This window comes from Sinocyclocheilus anshuiensis, unplaced genomic scaffold (genome assembly GCF_001515605.1).
Source record: "Sinocyclocheilus anshuiensis isolate Anshui unplaced genomic scaffold, SAMN03320099.WGS_v1.1 scaffold1184, whole genome shotgun sequence".
NCBI lineage: Eukaryota > Metazoa > Chordata > Actinopteri > Cypriniformes > Cyprinidae > Sinocyclocheilus > Sinocyclocheilus anshuiensis.
This window is the reverse complement of record NW_015547647.1, coordinates 1016732-1037419: the sequence shown is the minus strand read 5'-3', so window position 1 is coordinate 1037419 and position 20688 is coordinate 1016732. Positions and strand designations below refer to the sequence as shown.

The window sequence follows — 20688 nt, the reverse complement described above, 5'->3', positions numbered from 1 at the left end:
CCGAGGGTTTTAATGAACCAAATGATTTCACGTGAAGTGTGAAATGTCATTTCAGATCTCTCCCCGTGGCTATCAGCATCTGTTCTTTCATTTCGAGCAGCCGTGCACTGAGCTGGCTAGCACTTTCATCCATTCTCTCTCTCTCTCTCTCTGAAACAGGTGCTGTGTTAATTGGTAAGCAGACATTGTTTACTGCTAGATAGACTCATTTATGATTCATTTAGCTTCCTCTTGGTCATCATACAGTCTGTTCAGGCCTCTTCTGTGAGTGTGCATGTGTTGTTTTATGTGCTCAAGCGGTAGGAAGATGAGACCGCAGCAGATGGTCTGTAAACTGTGATCAAGCCGGACCCCTGTCGAGTCTACCCTTTGTTGCACGCATGCATTCCTATGTGAACGGGTTGGTGCATATGCCATGACACTTCAGTTATCTTACCCCCCATTCATCTCCAGCCTCAGGCAGTGGGCTGCAGCTCAGCATTCCAGCTTTTGTCTCCTTCATTTCCATTTGTAAAACAGGTGTGGATGCCGAAACACTAGTGCAAGTTTCCGAAATGTAATGAGATGGGTTGTGTTGACTTTTCAGATGTTCTTTGAATGGTTTTATTTGTTGTTTTAGTTCAAGAAAATGCATCTTAATAGGTGACATGATGACCAACTGTATCATAACAAAGGCCATTTACATGTGTAATAACTTTTAAAGGTACAGTATCAAAAGGCCTATTTAATTCTACAGACCATTTGAGACAGCAATAAGCCAATTTTGCTGCATGAAACCTTGACTATATTTTAAATTACTACAAAAAGTCAAAATATGGGCTCACAATGCTTGCTTTTCTCTTTTATTGGAGGATTTCTTTCTAAAAACCTTATGTTTGCTTAAATGTTTTTTGCTCCAGTATGCAAACTTTTAATCCTAGAATATGTAATACAGGGCAGAGTTTGTAAATGTAACACCTTGTTTGGCTACCCAACTGAAGGCAGACAGTCGTTTGTCATAAATTAAACTAATGCAAATTTGACAAGCAAGTAAGCTGTAGCTCCAAGTCTCCATGACAAAAAAGGCCACAACACTCTCGTTTGTGCACGAAAGCTTTTTCCGAATGATCAATCGCTCCGTTTCGAGGGGTGCCGTAGAGAAGTCGATGGAATCACCGCTGCCGTTGTTGTTCCTTCAACGATTTCCATCTGCTTTGCTTCTCGACAGTCCATAAATACATTTTTAATGGCCGCCAAACTGATCTTGTTGCAGATGAAAATCGATGATCAAGACAGCGCAGAGTCCCCAGAGAACTACACAAATGAATACAATGAATAATTTAGTCTTTCACACTAATCATATCTCCATTAACTCTTAAAACTCTGCCTCAGCGTAAGCATCGGACATGTCGGACATGCTTTTAAAGACTGATAATCATCTCTCTCCATATGGATGAGGGGTATTGATGTATCTGGTATTGATCAGATTTTCTCTTGCTTTTTGAATGTGAATGTGTGTGTTTCAGTTAAAATGCAAAGAGGCCTGATGGTATCAGAGCTTAAGTTGTCTGAATGACATTTTATGCTCTAGTCTAGTGGGTGAATCTCAAACCTGCCAAAAAAAAAGGTAATTTAAAAAAAATGTTTTATAAAAAATGATGTAAATGTTTTTCATTTTAATTTGATAAAATATTTAAAATCAATCTAAATTGATAAGTTATATTTTACATAAATAAGACTATTTTTAGGTCATTCGTTTTTTTTTTTGGCATAGTTTTCATCAAAGTTTGCATTGCTATAATGCAAAAAAATCTCATAATCATTATTGTAATGCTGACATTTTTTTTTTTTTATATTTAACATATATTTTTAATAGTTTATTTATTACAATTGTGAAAAACTTGCTTAAAAAACTTAAGGTGAAAAGCCTTTATTTAACACTTTCTACCATTAAAGTGGTCATTTTAATTTCATAAGCCAGCTCAAATGGCCCATGCATGCTGTTCTCACAATCAAGACAGACACTTCATTCCCCAGCACACTAAACATGTGATGTCTCAGGCACAGCACCCTTCACAGATGTCAACACACCTGTACATTTGTAAATAATGGCTTTGAGTCAAGGGTTAATGACAGATCTCAGAAGTGTCATTGTGGTTTAGTACACAAAGGCATGTTCTGGCACTCACCTTTAATGACCGAGACCTAATTGGTTGTTGACAAGTGGTTTGTTGAAATTTCTATGAGCGAGCAAATAACCCTAATTGTCATTGCTGTTGTAAAGGAAAGTTTCGCAGACTAAAAGTAAAGAAAGCTTAAGATATTTTCATTTAGCTGGTCCTCACAATAGAAACTGTGTATATAAATGATGACTTTTGATATTATATTTTGATATTTCATGTCAAATGTTATTGTTTTTGAGTGGTATTTAAAAAAAAAAATGTTAACATATTAACCCAACTAACATCTGACCATTATTTCAATGTTCTCTCTTTAGGGGGCGACAGGGAGCGAATGACATCCAACCATGAGACTTATCTACTTATGGCCAGCACACAGAATGACATGGAGGATTGGGTAAAGAGCATCCGCAGGGTGATATGGGCTCCGTTTGGAGGAGGTGAGCTTCTGCAACCCGAATAAGTCAGCATTGGTTAATAGTTATAAACAGACTGGTCACAGTTTAACTTTGCCATACTTACACAGCCTTAACTTTGCTATGTATTATATTACTGTATAAGTACTGCACACTGACTAGTTAAAGGAGACTAATAATATTTGAACCTCTGCTTGCAATATTAACAGCTCTATATTATCCAGCAGCGATTCCCATTACAACTTTAAAATATTAGGGCAAGTAAAAGATTAAATGGATAGTTCACCCAAAAATGAAAGTTCCAAACCTGTATGAATTTCTTTCTTCTGCTGAACTGAAATGATGATGTTATAAGATGGTCCCCATTGACTTCCATAGTATTTTTTCTATATCTTCCTTTATGTTCATATACTCCTGAGTAAATTCTCTGTGGCAGTGATTCCAGGATGACCCGAACTGAGCATTACGTGTACTTGGGTTAGCAGTCGTGGTTGAAGGGCTTCAGGGACATAGGTGAGGTTTGCCGGGCAGTCGGGGTGTCGAAGGATGGGTGCAGAAGTGAACCGAGTCTTTAGTTCGTGGAATGCCTGCCGTGACTCTGGTGACCAAATCACTCTGGCGGCGTGACGTTTGGTCATGGTTGTCAGAGGGGCGGCGACTGTGCTGAAGTCCCTGATAAATCGCCTGTAGAAATTTGCAAAACTGAGGAAGCATTGTAATTCCTTGACTGTTTGAGGTTGTGGCCAGTCCAGAACTGCTTTAACCTTCCTCTCGTCCATTGCTACCCCCTCCTGGCTGAGATGCATTCCGAGTGCAGGGTTCCTATTTGCAATTTGACTTCTTCAGTGATGCGGAGAACCTTTCCCTCTCCGAGAGGGTGGCCATCTAGCGCCTCCACTGCCAAGGGAAAGTTACAGGGGGTTAGTTTCAGTTTATGTTATGCAGCGAATTCATATGACACAAAGTTTGACATAGAATCGGATGCATTCCGAGTGCAGGGTTCCTATTTGCAATTTGACTTCTTCAGTGATGCGGAGAACCTTTCCCTCTCCGAGAGGGTGGCCATCTAGTGCCTCCACTGCCAAGGGAGAGTTACAGGGGGTTAGTTTCAGTTTATGTTGTACAGCGAATTCATATGACACAAAGTTCCCGGCTGCTCCGGAATCCAACAGAGCAGTAGTGGTAATTATCTTGTCTTGACTAAATATTTTGGCCGGTAATTTAATGCTTGATGCAGAAGTTGCACTATGGGTATTGACACTCACCGATCGAGAACTGGAAGACGGACGGACCGGGCAGGAGATCTTCATGTGTCCAGCCTCACCGCAATAGAGGCAAAGTTGGTTCTGCATGCGGCGTTCGCGTTCCTCGGAAGTGAGGTGAGTGAATCCTAACTGCATGGGTTCGGCTGCGGTTGTGGTCTCAGGCATGTAACGGGGCATGGCTCGAGTGGAGCGTCGAGAGCGGATCAGATTGTCAATCTGGATAGCGAGTTCAATGAACTCACTCAAACTCTTTCCCTCATCCCGGCAGGCCAGCTCTGATTGAAGCTCTAAATTCAATCCCCTCCGAAACAAGAGCTTAAGCGTGTCCTTGACCCATGTAGTCTGAGCCGCGAGGGTTCGAAAGGACAGAGCGTACTCGGCAGCTGTCTTTCTCCCCTGCGAGAGAGTTAAGAGTTGATCGCCCGCACTCATCCCCTCGGCCGGATGTTCGAAAACATCGCGAAAATGTTACAGGAATGCATTGAAGGTGGGAAATGACGAACCATCCATCCTCCAGACAGCGGTGACCCACTCCAGTGCCTTCCCAGTGAGTAATGAGCAAACGAATGCAATGCGGCTAGGGTCTGTGGAGTATAGCGAGGGCTGCTGGCTAACAAATAGCGAGCACTGGAGTAGGAAGCCCTTGCATCTGGCAGGTTCACCATCAAATTTTTCGGGGAAAGCGAGTCGTGGACTGATTGGGGGTGTCTGAGATGGTGGAGGGTTACTGTGAGTGGGCGGCTGTTGAGAGGCGGCTGCGGGTGACGCTAGGTTGAGCCCTTGCAGTGCTTTGACCAGCTCCTCGGTTAAAGTCGTAAGCCGGTTGAGCTGGTGTTGGTGCATAGCGAGCTGTGAAGCCTGTGCCGCTAGCTCTGAAGATAGTTGCACGACCGCTGCTGGATCGCTGTGTGGCGAAGTCTTCTGTTGTGACGAGTCAGAAGCGTGTGGATCCATTTGCAGCTTTTATTAGAATGGTCAGACAATACAAGGTCAAATACCGGCAAGGTAGAACAGCAGAGATGCAGACATGGATTTATGTTTACGCGGCGCGATATGCAACGCGTAAAAAGACAGTATAAGTCATTATAATCCGTAATCATGTCCCCACTGGATGCAACAAATGCCTCGTTTATAATGGCTTTTAATATTTTTGGCTCATCGCTCCGGCCGGACAGGGCATCACAGTATGGTAAGGGGCTTAACATTTCCGTCACACGCTTGAGGTATTCGGCCAATCACAACGCACTGGATAGCTGACCAATCAGAGCACACCTCGCTTTTCAGACCGATGAGCTTTGTAAAAATCGACGCGTTTCAGAAAGGCGGGGCATAGATGAGAAACAATAATATACAGTATGTGGAAAATAATGTGTTTTTTTAACCTTAAACCGCATAAACACATTTCATTACACCAAATACACAAAATAATGTTCTTTTTAGCAACATCATATGACCCCTTTAAATCATATAAAATCATTACAATATATTAGGAAAACTGATATATAGCTGTATATTTATTTATTTAACCTATTTTTAAAGTAGTAGTTTCTAAACTGTCTAATTCTTTCTTGTCTAAAACTTTTTTGAACTTGTTTTAGGGTCCACTTTATCAAGGGTTGAGAAGCAAGGATGACAAGGGTTTTGACAGCCAGCATTTAAATGATTATATTTTAGCGATGGTTTGAAGTAGAAACAAACATATTATTAGAGACTCAAAATGATGGAGCAGGTTGCATGTATTCATATATTTAAATACTCAATGATGAAAATATGATCCCACTCAGTGTGGACAGAAATCAACCATTCACAGTAAGAAGCACATGTAGTCCAGCCTCAGTTTTGAGGGCACCAAGCCATGTGATACAGACTGACATTAAACTTGGAGAGGCATGTTGTAGATTTTACAACTTGTCCTACATGATGTTGCATCAACTCTGTCTGCTGGGTTTGGCTTGTCTTGAAGTATTTTGTTCTTGTAAACACACAGTTTCATAAACCAAAGGTTTAATTACTCAAAAGTTACTTTACATAGTCATTTGTAATATCCAGGGTCAGCATTTTTGTTTTGCTTGGTTTGTAATCTCGGTCTTACACCGTCTTAACCTTTAAACATTTCTCTGTGAACTCAATTAGTTCATTGAATTTTGACAAATGGACAATTTGTTTCAACCATGTGTGGTATTTCTGTGCACAAAGCCACTCATATCTCATTGTTTGCATATGTTCAGCCAAAATAATTGAGATTCCTCAGTAATGTATCTTTTGTTCACATTTGTAGTTGTGAAAGTGACATTCCCTACCACAGTCAGCTGATTTACCCCATAGGTCAAAGGTCATTGAACCAAACAGTGTACAATATCCCACTGTAGGGGTTCTGTGGTGTTTCACGACCACCCAGTTGCAGTTCATGTGTGTTCCAGACTCTTTTCCTTGACCTTCGACAACTCCGTCTCAGAATTGATTTGAGCATGTGTGTGCAGCTGCGCGAGGTTGATAATTCATTAGGTCGCAGGCGTTGTTTATAATCACTTTAAGACGTAATTAGATTTTGACTTGTTATTTTGCAGTGTGATCACACTTCTATCAAAGACTTTATCAGCTTTCAGCAATGACATATAAGTGTCGTCTTTGTAGTTAATGGAGTATTGACTGTCTGAAGCTGATACTTCCAGTGTGATCCAAGAGAGATCACATATTCGTCAAAAAGTTCACCTTGTCTAAACAAGGAACTCTTATCAACTCACTTGTGACCTGTGGGACCAATAATGCAAGCTTTTTTAAAAAATAATGCCAAATATCACCTTGTCCAATATAGATGTGACATTCAGCATCAGGAATTGCATCAGAAAAAAAAAACAGAATATTGGATATTTAATAATAAATGTTAATTTTTTTAATATATGAAGCAGAACTTTTTTTTGGTAATTGAAATTAAGCTGAAATAAAATAAATGACAAATATTAGATTAACATTTTTATCTTAATCTTGAATGAAAATTAGAAATGTTGCCTTGGCGACTTCAATAAAATTTGTTTGTTGAAGCACTACAATTACTAAAACTGAAATGAAAATAAATTCAATTTATATCTAAATATATAAACAACAAAAACTAATAAATATGACAAAAGCACATAACAAAATTACTTAAAAATTACAAAATACATAAACATACAAAATTACTTAAAATTAAAAGGAAAAATAAAATTTCATAACTCAAAATTTAAAAACTCAATTAATAAATACTATAATAGACTAGTTTAGTGTAATACACTAAAATAACACTATTATTCATTATCATGTAGCCAAACGTTTTAATATGCATAGATTTTGTAATCTCAATTGTTGTCCTTCCTAAAGTATAAAGTACTGATTATAAGCAAAGCAGAAGATGAAAACCAGTATACCCTAACTCTCGCAAATTGCATAAACCCGGGCAATCAAGATTAGAGCTTCTCAGGTTAAAGAAGTGACTTGTAGTCACAGTTTTGTGTTTTACAGTTTGTGGTCCCTATGTGGCATCTGACTGTGAGAATCTAATACAGGCCCTTTAATGAAGTCATAATTTGCTACTGTTGACATGTCTAATCTTTGTTAAAATTCTAGAGCTCATTTAAATGCACATTTACTGTACTCGTGTCATTGTTTGAGTTGTTAATTTTGGCCTGAAGGTTTAGACAAAGAATTTATTCAAAATTCATGTTTTTATTCTTTTTTCAAGAAGATTAAAACAATCTCTCTGCATTTAATCTTTTCCGCCAATGAACTGGAAGACCTTCTAGACTGAGAGTGATTCGCCCACAGCTTTTGTGGAGCTTTTTGTACCGAGCGCAGCCGTTCAAATGTCCACAAAAACACGGCGGTGTGAACAGCAGGAATGAGGGCAGAAGGCTGGGAACAGCCACAACAGACGATTACACAGCTAAGAGCTTAGCAGCTTTTTAGCAATAACCTTAGGGGACGGAGGGGAGGGGCTATTTTGGCCCTGTCGTAGTCTCTGCTATGAAGTATAGGTCAGGTCTGAGCTTTGCATGGATGGTTCAGTTCGTCTCCTCCCCTTTGTATCCAAACCTCCTTAAAGGAGGGAAAGGACTCTGCTTCCAGACATACAGGAGTAGAAGACAGTGAATATACAGGGAATGGCTTCAGGGCAATCTGATGAATCTGTGGACGAAAAGGAGACAAGATGAGACGAAGAGAGAGGATCAGAGGAGAGAAGACCAAAGAAACAGCATGAGAAGAGTTCAAAGGATGCAAGACTGTAACAAGGGATAAGAAGAATTGAGAAAAGACCATCAAAAAATTAAGAGACAACCTCAACCTCTCTGAGATGAGACAGGAAGGCCTAAAAGGTGCAAGACTGTAATGAGAGGAGAAGATAGTTCGCAGGTAGAGCCGGTCTGCCAGCTCCTCACATTTGATATGTTGTAGAATAAGAGCTGTGCAGCAGCACAAAGAGCACTGTGTGAATACGTGAGGTCAGCAGAAAAGCCCTGGACAGCTTGAAGACGGCATGAAGTTGAAGAGTGTGTGTGTCCAGTGTTGTTAATTGGCTGCCATTGCACTCAGGGAGAGAGAAACAATTCAATCCAAATGTGATATCCTGAGAATTCTCAAACAGTGTACTTACAGGAGATCCAGGCTTGAGAAACCACATTGTAAACCAGGTGAACTCACTGAAGGGAGAGGAAAACCATCAGAAGATTACATTTGGCTGGAAACACAAGTTTTCCTCACAAACTCTTTCCATGGGAAACAAGAAACTCATGCAAGAGCTTCTGCATAAATCATTAAAGAATTGAAGCCAAGTGAATGTCTACATTGATTTTTTTTTTTTTGCCAGATCATCGTCTCACACCTGTGTGGTCACCATTTATAACAGAAATGCATCATAGGAAATTTCTGTTTATTCATCCAGAAAGGGATGTATATAGAAAAGTCAAGTCCTTTTTCTTTCATTATTTTGAGGTCCAGTTGTGATCCAGCTATGGATCTTCTCAAAGTTCCCAAAGCTTTTCCCCAAGATTTTGATTAGAGGAAACTTTAAAATCACTAGCCAAGAACATTTTGGATGATTTTCCGGCAGCAGTGTGATTGTAGGCAACTTTGGATTTATTTTTGAAGATGCTCAGAGGCAGACAGTTTGGATGCACCTTCTTGCATCCCTTATTTTACTACAGTTTCATGCACAGAAGTCTCTTCCGTAAAATTAAAAGTTGCGTCAGCTTCAAACATGGTGAGTCAGACTTTCTTTTGAATGTGAATAATCAAAGAAAATGTGAAATATTGTTTCTCTTATCTGTCCAACCTCTTTTTCCTCTCCATCAGCTTAGGCAGGAAAGGGCGGCAAAACCCTTCCTGTATTCTAGGCTTAGTTGAATTTGTACCATCTCATACCACATGTCTGTGTCCAGAGACCCGGAAAGCGCCACCGATCCAAAGCTTCCAGGAAGTCTGGCCTAATCCCTGCTCATATGCATGCCACATGTGAATCACGCTTGTTTTCAGCCCGACTGATGCAGACAAAAGAACAGGGCAGGAGAGGAAGTGTGCGATTTTCTTCTCAGAGAGCGTGACGTGAAAGAATAGCTTAAATCAGGCTTCTTTAGCAGCTCTCCTCCTCACTGTTGTCTACGTATAGGAATAGAGGAAGCAATTGTTTTTCAACATGGACTTTCCACTTGAGTTAAAACAATTTTTTAAGGCTCTAAAAGGTTTGTTAGATAGCTCAAGACTTCTTACTTTCCATAACAATAGCCTACCTAAAATATTAAATAAAATATAAAAGGTAACAATAAACACCAAAAATATTCACATGTAATTTAGGTCCGTCAATTTAATGCAATAATAAGATTAATAATTATAATTTTGTACCATTAACAAGTAAAATTAAATTAAAATAAATCAAAAGATTTCAGTTTCTCAGCAGGGGTGTCTCAAAGTTATTGTGTAGAACCATCAGATTGTTCTTAAATCTTAGCGTATCTGATCCTTATAAACTATGGTTTGTGTTTCAGGAATCTTTGGTCAGAAGTTGGAAGAGACGGTTCGATATGAACGTCGTTATGGCAACAAGATGGCGCCCATGCTGGTGGAGCAGTGTGTGGACTTCATCCGCCACTGGGGTTTACGAGAAGAAGGGCTCTTCCGTTTGCCCGGACAAGCCAACCTCGTCAAAGAGCTTCAGGATGCTTTCGACTGTGGAGAGAAGCCGTCTTTTGATTGGTACTTGCACTTGCTAAATGCACTTACAGTCTCTGTTATGAATATGAAAGGATTCTGCAAGACTTTAAATCTTCTAAATAATCTCATTCACATTAGTCCAGATTTTCTGTATTATCTCTCTTGCCTTCCTTATCGTCTCTCTCCAGTGTGTTTCTTTGTCTCAGGAACATTCACATTGAGAAATATAAATACAATAGTCATGGAGGATTTGAATGAGGATTTGGTTGTAAATAGGTGGGCTGGGAGCTAAAATGCACGGAATGCTGCAATCTTTCATTCCCCTGCTGAAAAAAAAACATCTTAGATCTTTCCATGTGCTGGTTTGTTGCTGATCTCATTTTAACCATCAAGGTCTTTCTGATGAAGCTGTTAACCAAAATGCCGGAGATTCCTGTAGCTCAAACAGTAAAGTGTGACGCTAGCAACACTAAGGTCATGGGTTTGATTGCAAGGGAATGTATATGAACTGATACACTACAATTCAGAAGTTTAGGGTCAAGGATGCATAAATTGATCATATGTGGCAGATGCTTAGAAATGTTACAAAAGATTTCTGTTTCAAATAAATGCTGTTCTTTTGAACTTTATATTCATCAAATATTCCTGAAAAGAAATCAATCACAGTTTACACAGAATATTAAGGCCACATATTAAAAATCTTACAGACTACAATCTTTGAATGGTAGTGTATAACTTGAATGCAGTGTAAGTTGCTTTAGATAAACTCTTCTACTAAATGCATAAATGTAAATGACATCTAGCATAGAAGTACCATATCATGCCCGAAATGTGTCCTCATTAAATCCAAGTTTACTTTGGCTCCAGTGACAAATCAAGGCAAAAAGATGCTGTTGACACCTTTGTTTAGAGCCTATGAAGCTTGCTCGACATACTTTCGCTTTATATTAAAACCCATAAGTGTGCCATTTTTAAAATAGATTTGCTTTCTTCTCAGATGTCTGACATTACAATGAAGCAGAATTTAAACTTGGAATCTTCACCCGAAAATTCACATTTATATATTAGCAAGACAAATTCTTCCTTTTTAACACCTCCAGGTGTTTTTATTTTGTCTTTTTCTCCCTTTATCAGATGTTTTTCCAAATTCATGCTTCTCTCTGTGGAGTTTCCCAAATGACCCATTTAAGATTTAGTAGATATTATCCATAATTCGCCTGAAAGTGAAAGAATGTTCATTTTAAGCTAATGTCCCTTCACATTACAAATGTAGATGCTGGACACTTTCTCTCTCTGAAAAAGCTCTCTGCACTTCCATAATACCAAACGCTGCAGATAACAGCAGCAGATGCTTCCCAGTTTATTTACAGTCTGTGATTTTAGCGATGGCTGTCAGGGCTCCACGATCACGTTGTCGGGGAGAGACACGACAGGGAAAGCATACTGCATATTTAACACTGTTCATATTTAGAACTTACTGGTGTCTGAAGCAAGGTGATAATTATAAAGGGTCAATACACAGCATATGCATTTGACGGTTACACTATACACATGCCTGCTCTTCATGTCCAGCCCACCCGGGAAGTGTCAATAAATCCAGCTTGTTACGGGATTGTCACAAGCCCAGGTCCTCTATGGGGCCGTTACCGGACTGATCAGTGACGTGCTAGTGCTTTCTTTGATGTAGTACAAGCTTTCTGTTACTCATCATTAGATCCACTGGGATACTGACACAGGGATGCCCACAATCTGTCATTTAAAGGGTCCTACACTGCTTTTACACACTTTATGCTTCTAGCTTTTCATTCTTTGAGGCATTTATGATTTTTTTTATATTAATATGTCTATTCTTTCCATCCTTCTCTGCAGTAACACAGACGTTCACACCGTGGCATCATTGTTGAAGCTGTATTTAAGAGAGCTGCCTGAGCCGGTCATCCCGTTCTGTAAATACGAAGAGTTTCTGGCCTGCACCAAACTCCTCAGTAAAGACCTGGATGCAGTGAGTTGTCTCTTGTTGACCATCACATTGCAAGCATACAGTCCTGTTCTATATACTTTGTGGCGGTAGCATGTCTTATTACTCAAGGGTGCAGTAGTTTTCTTCAGATGTTTGTGTCATTAATAATGGAAGTTACCATATGTGACCCTGGGCCACAAAACCAGTCATAAGGGTCAATTTTTTGAAATTGAGATTTATACATCATCTTAAAGCTGAATAATAAATAAGCTTTCCATTGATGTATGGTTTGTTAGGATAGGACAATATTTGGCCGAGATACAACTCTTTGAAAATCTGGAATCTGAGGGTGCAAAAAAATTAAAATACTGAGAAAATCGCCTTTAAAGTTGATGAAATTAAGTTCTTAGCAATGCATATTACTAATCAAAAATTAAGTTTCGTTATATTTACGGAAGGAAATTTACAAAATATCTTCATGGAACATGATCTTTACTTAATATACTAATGATTTTTGGCATAAAAGACAAATCGATAATTTTGACCCATACAATGTATTTGTGGCTATTGCTACAAATATACCCCAGCGACTTGAGACTGGTTTTGTGGTCCAGGGTCACATATACAGTACATATACTACAATTCAGATGTTTGGGGTGGGTAATGTTTTTTTAATGGTGGTGAAAGAAGATTCTTATGCTCATCAAGCATGCATTTATTAAATCCAAAATGCAGTAAAAACAGTAATATTGTGAAATATTATTACAATTTAAAATATCTATTTTCTTTAATATCAATGTTGAAAACAGTTGAGCTGCTTAATATTTTTGTGCAAAAAATTATTATTTTTTCAGGATACTTTGGTTAATAGAAAGTTCAAAGGTACAGCATTTATTTGAAGAAGAAATATTTTTGTAACATTATAATATTGTCACTTTTGATCAATTGAATGTGCCCTTGCTGAATATATAAAGTATTTCTTTCTTTCAAATTCAATCCTGATGAACAGATGAAATAAGTTTCTCAAGTTTACATAAAGTTCACTGTTTAAAGAGGGATACTAAAATAAAATGAGGCAAATTAGTCCTGAACTAAGGGACTGTAGCTCTGGTTCTGTTATTGTTTGTCATTTAGTATTTTACAGCACTTGTTTTAACATCCAGATCTTTAACTAAGCTACACCATTCCTAAAGTTAACAGACTGAATAAAAGTCAAGTATGTTGTTTTTTTTATATAATGAGCCTCACTGTAGACTCAAAATATTGTTGAACTTTTTGGCTCCCCTCCTCTTGCTATTTCTTACTTTTTGTTTGAGTTCGGTTCCCACCAGAAGGCTGAGAGAATGGCATATGACTCATCTCATTATTCTACTGCAGTCGTCTTTCATCTCACGTACATCAGTTCCTTACTTTCGCTGAGCCTGAGGAAGAACGGGTTGACCCTGAGGAACGGAAACAGCCTCATTCTGACTTTCAAGTTAAACTTTTACCTCGTGTGAAAGACCGGTGCGTCCAGCCAGCGGCTTTTGAATGGTTTCAGGATAGAATCAAAGTGCAAGACTGTGTCTTGCTACACTGAATTTAATTTACTGCCCCGAGGTTTTGAACAAGATTCGTACCTTTGAGAGTCCCTCGAGTGCGGTACATGCAAAGAATCGTGGTACCATGTCAAATGAAGCAGGAGGCTTTACTAGATCCATTTGTTTTTGAGAAATAGCTTTCTCATGTGGTGCAGCAAAGTCATTTTCATCAGAGAGAGCCTGCAGGGAAAAGACATATCGACCATGATAAAAACAGATCTGGAATAGAGCGCATCATTAAATCTAGACCGTCATCATTTGTTAAACTCACTGACCCATGCCTAGACGAATAGCGTAGTAATAACGAAATAAATTGCAATATGAATATTTAAAGTCAATTAGGAAGAGTTCAATAGACTTTTAAAAGCAATGGGACAGGTTTAATTGTCTTTTGATTCAATACGTCTTTTAATCATGTATATTAGTCCAGATCATTTAAAACTGAATTACTATAATCAGTTTAAACAAATGCATACATTTGTATTTCTTTTTATCCTAGATGTGTATTTAATTTATTTTTTTTATCTCTTTCTGTGCAGGGAATGAAGGAATTAAGAAGGCAAGTAGAAAGTCTACCTACGGTAAACTACAATCTGCTTAAATACATATGCAAGTAGGTGATTTTGTATTCTATTCCATTCAGTTGTGGCTTATCACAAAATGTAATAGTTCTGTGCACTAGTGGTGGGATTTTTTCAGTGACTCTGTAGGTTACAGTGAGTAACTGAGTCAATTCACTCAATTGATTCATTCAAAAACCCTGATGCAATCAGGAACAAAGCAAGTGACTGTCTTTGAGTGAGTCACTGAGTCAATTCACTCAGTTGATTCATTCAAAAACACTGATGCATTCAGGAACGGAATAAGTGACTGTCTGTAAGTGAGTTCCTGAATCAATCCATTCAATCAATTCATTCAAAAACACTGATTCATTTGGGAATGAAAAACGTGACTGTCTTTGAGTGAGTCATTGAGTCTGTTCACTCAATGAATTCATTGAAAATCACTGATGGAAGTAGTGTTGTCACAGTACCAAAATTTCAGTGGCAATTCTTCTTCTTAGGGTTAATTTCAAAGTTCAGTCTGTTAAAATTATTTAATGAACAATGAACAAACATGAATGATCAAGTATTTGTATTAAAAAACATTAATGAATGTTTTAAAAATATATTGTTCACTCACTGTAAGATGTTACTAGATCTAACATTGTACAGTAAAGTCTATACAGGAGATAACATTTGACTGTACTTTTATTTAATCCAAACTGTGTTCATATTTAATTTTAAAGGGCTTTTAAAACCTGCTAGAGATATTCAGCCAATAATTACAACTAACTAACTTAAAAAACTAAATAAATAAATAAATTTCTGACGGACTGATATGACATAAACACTGTTAACTATACATTTGTACATTCTCTAACACGCATATTTTGGTTACACAGTTCATTTAAAAGCCTCTGGTGTGTAAAAATAGTAAATACCATTATGGCCTCCTGTTTTTTACAGTAATAACAGTTACAGGAGCATTAAATAGTTTACAAAGAAATCAATTTGAGCAAAATGAACAAAATTCATTCTAATGCTCATTATATTAGCGTTAGGCAATATATTAACGTTAGCCGCGCTTATGCTAACAATTAACTATGTATATGCTAACGGCGATGTTTATTTCAATCCGAAATTAAAATTAAAATATGGAATAATATTCATAACAGAAGCTCTAAATATTAAAAATGTAATTGGAACGTACCTGCTTGAACTTGATCGGGGTGTTTTGTTAGTTTGATGCGTTTCCTCCTCTTGAGGTCGCCACTGCTTTTATGAAGAGGTTGCCAGGTTTTCAAAACAAAACCCGCCCAATCGCGCTTCGAGGAGGTCCCCCGTTAAAAATCGCGTTCCGTGGATAAAATACGCATGTTTTGGCGGGGTTCCCCTGGTAAAATTCGCATTCCAGGGGCTAAATATCACGTTAATGGGGTCGTTTTTCAACCCGCAGCAACAGTGTTAAGCGGCCCAATTCCGCGGGAAAACTGCAGACTTGGCAACACTGGAAGAGGATAGCGCATCAAGAACCGGGTTGACCGGGTACTCGGTACCACCGGTACTTAAGAAAACCTGGTACCGTAACGTTTTCATTTTTTTAGTACCGTCTTGGTACCGAAATACCGGGTCTTTTTACAACACTAGATGGAAGGAACAAAACAAGTGACTGTCTTTAAGTGAGTCACTGAGTCATTCACTCAGTCGATTCATTCTGATGAATTCAGGAATGAAATAAGTGGCTGTCTTTGAAAAAAACTTGCTTGTGATCTTATGTTAAATTACTTTTGTGTTATTTTAATAGCATAATATTAATTTTACACTTTTGACAACACAAGTTTTTTGCAAAGGTCTCATGCTTCTCATTCATTTGTTGTGAATTTAGTTGTTTGCAATGATCAAGTACCATTTATAAATAAATAAATAAATAGGCCCACCACTTGATTTTCAATTACTATTACATTTTTTTCTCTATCTATTTAAATTTTGTCTCTACACATTCAACTTTGTACATACAGTTTCAGAAATCTCAGTTGTAAGGTTAAGACCCTTCTTTCTTGTCCAGATTTTTGGATGAAGTTCAGTCCTACTCAGGTGTGAATAAAATGAGTGTACAGAACCTGGCTACAGTCTTTGGGCCAAATATTCTGAGGCCAAAGTTTGAGGACCCAGTGACTATAATGGAAGGTAGGTCTTGTCCATATCTCTGACTCCAGAAATCTCTGAATCATGATTATTTTCAGTGTTTGAGTGATCTGTTGGTCGTGTGCAGGCACAGTACTGGTCCAGCAGCTGATGGCCGTTCTGATTGGTCAGCATGATGTTCTTTTCCCACCCGATGAGGACCATACTAGCACCCTGGAACTGGTTAATAATAACAATAATGAGACGCAGAAACGGCCTACGAATGGCCAGCTACAAAACAAAGAGAACAATAACACCAGTGGTGTGCGACAGTGCACTTGGGACGCACCCGAATCACCCAGCCGGGCTCCTCTGGACAGTCTGCGTAATGGTTTTACAGGACAGCATTTCGAGGTGGCCCGCAGTCCGCCACTAGCAGTGAAAAAGAACCCAGCGTTTAGCAAAGGGAGCGGGATTGTCACCAACGGATCGTTCGGCTCGTCATCGTCATCCCCAGGTGACGCCAATCTGGAGAAAAGTCAGGCTCTTCCAAACATGGGAACCCTTTATGCCCGTCGGACGGGTGCGATAAAAGGCTCGGGCACCAAAATGGGCATCCAGAATGGCATCGTTCGGATGGGCGTATCCAGCACGGACGTGACGAATGGGACTCTAAATGGACGGAATGGACTCTGGGTGCCCAACGGTCACGTCACGATGCGCGAGGCTAAAAGTCGAGACGCCGAGCACCAGCAGAACCGCCTGTCCACGTACGACAACGTCCACATACATCAACAGCAGACCACGCAGCCCAGTCTGAGCAGCAGCTGTGAGGACAAACAGAGCGTGGATAGCGCCACATGGTCCACCTCATCTTGCGAGATCTCCCTACCCGGAAACTCGACTTCTTGCCACTCCTCCACAACCACGTGCCCAGAGCAGGACTTCTTTGGCAACAACTTTGAGGATCCTTTGTTGGATGGGCCAGTACAGGAGGACAACGGACCGGTGGTGGACGATAGGGAGCAGCGGACCAGTAACGGAGGAGGCCCGGGAAGCAGAGGAACCAGCAGCAGCGATAACAGCGAAACGTTTGCCGTCACAAATGGACCGACCAACCACAGTGCACTGCATAGCCTGGTGGCCAGTCTCAAACAGGAAATGCTCAAGCAGAAGAATGAATACGAGGCCAGGATTAAGAGGTAAGAGTCATGTTCAACCAAAAAGTAAACTTTTCAGAGCACACAAACTAATGATGTTTTTTCACCGTTTTAGTGACATTAAAAATGAGTAAAAAATAAAACAAATGAAAATCTCATGTCAGTTTTCGCCCTGATTGTTTGCTACCCGCATTCCTTCCTACAACAAATCAGTTTGCATTTACTGTATGTAATTTATAGGGAAATGAAAGGAGAAAACTGAAATAAAATGAGGGAAATACCAACAAAATAAATAAATAAATGAAACAAAAACAAACAAAGAAATAATTTACATGAACACACACTCAGTATGGTATAAATATGAGATGTGGCAAACATTTGAGTATTGTTCTGTCTTCCCTGTTGCTTTTTTTTTGGATAATTTATCGCTGCAAATATTGTAATTTTTCACAAATTTTTTCGTCAATTTTCTTCATCAGCAATAAAATAATTAACCTAGCAATGTAAAGAGGTTTTTGTTTAAAACAAGAAAAGAAAAAAAATCAATGGAATAGAAACACCTAAAATTTAAAAATACAAATAAATGTTAAAATAAATAAAAAAATTAAATAAATAAAAAATGTAATTATATAAATGTAATTACAAAAAATCATATAAATATATATTTGATTATTTATTTATTTGTTTTTTAATAAAATGAACAAAATATTTTTTACTTATTTTAATACAATTACAAATATTTACTTATTTTTAATGTAATGAAGAGAATATTTAGTTATGTTTAATAAAATCGGGAAAAATACTTATTTTTAATAAAATAAAATAAAAATTACTTATTTTTATTAAACTGAAAAAATACTTTTAATAAAATAAAAATATTTACTTATTTTAAATAAATGAAAAACCAGACCAGAAGATTTTCAGTGATTAAATGTCTGAATTTTTCTGTTCCTCACAATGATCGTACGACTTTATAAAATATTGCAAGATTTATAGTGTTTGTTGTTTTTGAAGTTTATATTTATTTATTTTTATTTTTTTGGTGCTCCACAATAGAATTAACTTTTACCTAAATCACCCTTTAAGTGTCTCATATCATCAACTATCACAGTATTAAAAGGTGTATTTACCCACCTTTTCCCATCTTCCCTGTAGTCTGGAACTTCGGAATCTAGAGTTGGAGACGGTGATGGCGAATCTACACGAAGAGCTTGACCAGGAGAAGAAGAAATACACCATGGTGGAGATCAAGCTGAGAAACGCAGAGCGAGCCAAGGACGATGCAGAAAAGAGAAACGAGATGTTGCAGAAAGAGATGGAGCAGTTCTTTTCCACCTTCGGAGACCTGACCGCAGACCCGCGACGGCCCGACAGAGCCAACACCATCTGGATCCAGTGAGCCGTTAACAGTCTACCATTAACATTTCTCAATGACCAGTCGTGTTACATTGTATAGGCTTGTGTTCAGACAGAATGTGACTAAATCAACCTTCATGGCATCTTTGCACGTTTGGTGTAAAGGTCCGACACGGCTGAGCGAAGCCCATTGAGCCAAAATTTTCAGAACTGAACGTGGACCAGTTGTTGGATTGAACCAGTTGGATCATTAAAAGGGGTGATGGGACGATGCAGCTTGGATGTTAAGGTGAGATGATCGTCAAACCAAAAAGAAGGTGATTCTGACTCTTATAACCTGAGAGTGAACGGTAAGAGGAACTCTTGATGATTGTGGTTGAATGTGACAGAATTAATTAATTACAAGAATGAACATTGAGTTTTAGATGATGGGAAACTCCTGAAGGATGACAGAAGCACGAATGTCACTCGTATTTCTTCTTGTGATCCAACCAAATGTGTCCTTGAGCTGTCATGTATCCTCTCGTGTATATAAAGTAAAATTCCACAATGAAAAACAAATGTCTGTATAAATGCAAATTAATGTTTAATGTACGTATTGATATTTAAACTGAGAATTGTCAATGTGTTACGTATACATTTTATATCAAGGCTTTTCCTTGCACTTAAAGCATATGAGTTGCTATGTTGTTTTTCAGTATGGTACGATATGAGATGTGGCAAATTTTTCAATATCAGTCTTCCCTGTTGCTTTTTTGCATAATTTATCACTGCAAATAAAACATTTTATTCATCAGTATTAAAAATAATATTTTTTAAGCATAAATCTAACAGTTTAGGGCGGGTTTTGCTTAACACAATTAAAAAAAAATTGTCCAATGGGGTAAATATATATATATACTGTATAATATATATATAAACTCTCTAAAAGTTTTTTTTTTTTTTTCATATTATGACTCAAATTTAAGGTGTTTTTAGTAAGGAAAAAGACCAAAATATTGATGGAGAATCTGATTTTTTTTGCAGTGCCACAGCGTTCCCCACATGACCAAAACCAAGTAGACAAGGAGACCTGTAAATACTTGTGAAAACAGGGCAAACGCTCAGCCTGTCTTTGTCATTTGTGCATGTCGCACATCATTTGCTTTCAGCGGTGCTAAACAGGAGGAAGTCTGTTAAAATGAAAACTTGAGATGGGGTTTGTTCATCTCTCGGATCATGTGGGGTCACTTGCCTTGTCACAGCTGGTCATGCTTCTACTGTAGCTTGATGCATTCAGTGAAATGCAAGGAAATTAAATTATGTGACCTCAATTAAACTTACATTTTCTTGTGTCATTGTATCAGTCGCTCGACTCGGCCACACATGAAATCTGTGGGTGGTCTGATATCTCTACAACTACAAAATGAACATTAATAAGATAACAGCCTCCCAAACAAATTCTGGACATTGTCCATTAACTAAAGTCAATGTCCTAAAAAAAACTGTTTGTGATTTAAAGCTGTGTCCAATCGTTAAAAATGCACCAAAACACACAGCATGACGCAAAATGCAACAAAATCATGGGAATATTGGCCCATTCTGTATCTGGGTGGGCTTTCATATGCTTTTCTCACTGTAATACATTTGTGCATGTATGTGCAGGTGTGGATGTTCATTTAGGAACATTTCCCAACATTGTGTTGCAATCTCTCACTAAAGGTTGCAAGAATAAATTGGAGCATCATTTCCAAACCTGCATGACCTGCAGAACTCAAAAAAGTCAAGCATGATAAAAGTGTTAAATTTGACTATATTCCAAGTCATTTTTCACAAATTAACACTTCCTCTGCCACAGCTATCAAATCTCATTTGCTTTGCACATAGTCACGAAACACAAGCACCAATGACAAGTGCAGCTGTAATATCTTTCTAAAGGGTTTTTACTGTGTTGCACAAAATATATA

The 20688-nt window shown here is 38.2% G+C and overlaps 1 protein-coding gene across 3 annotated transcripts in view; it reads left to right on the top strand.

Annotated features, from left to right (window-relative positions):
• The window catches only part of LOC107701953 (rho GTPase-activating protein 24-like), a 126033-nt gene extending 106500 nt beyond the window's left edge, over positions 1 to 19533 (top strand). For 2 of the 3 annotated variants that reach the window (XM_016504118.1, XM_016504119.1), the window contains 7 exons: positions 2477 to 2599; positions 9855 to 10062; positions 11890 to 12022; positions 14100 to 14173; positions 16168 to 16289; positions 16375 to 17428; positions 18542 to 19533. In XM_016504118.1, coding sequence (XP_016359604.1) covers positions 2477 to 2599; positions 9855 to 10062; positions 11890 to 12022; positions 14100 to 14173; positions 16168 to 16289; positions 16375 to 17428; positions 18542 to 18785 — 1958 coding nt within the window. In that variant the 3' untranslated portion in view covers positions 18786 to 19533. The remainder of the gene's footprint in view (positions 1 to 2476; positions 2600 to 9854; positions 10063 to 11889; positions 12023 to 14099; positions 14174 to 16167; positions 16290 to 16374; positions 17429 to 18541) is intronic. The other variant, XM_016504120.1, reaches the window with a different exon arrangement.
• The last annotated feature ends 1155 nt before the right edge of the window (positions 19534 to 20688 follow it).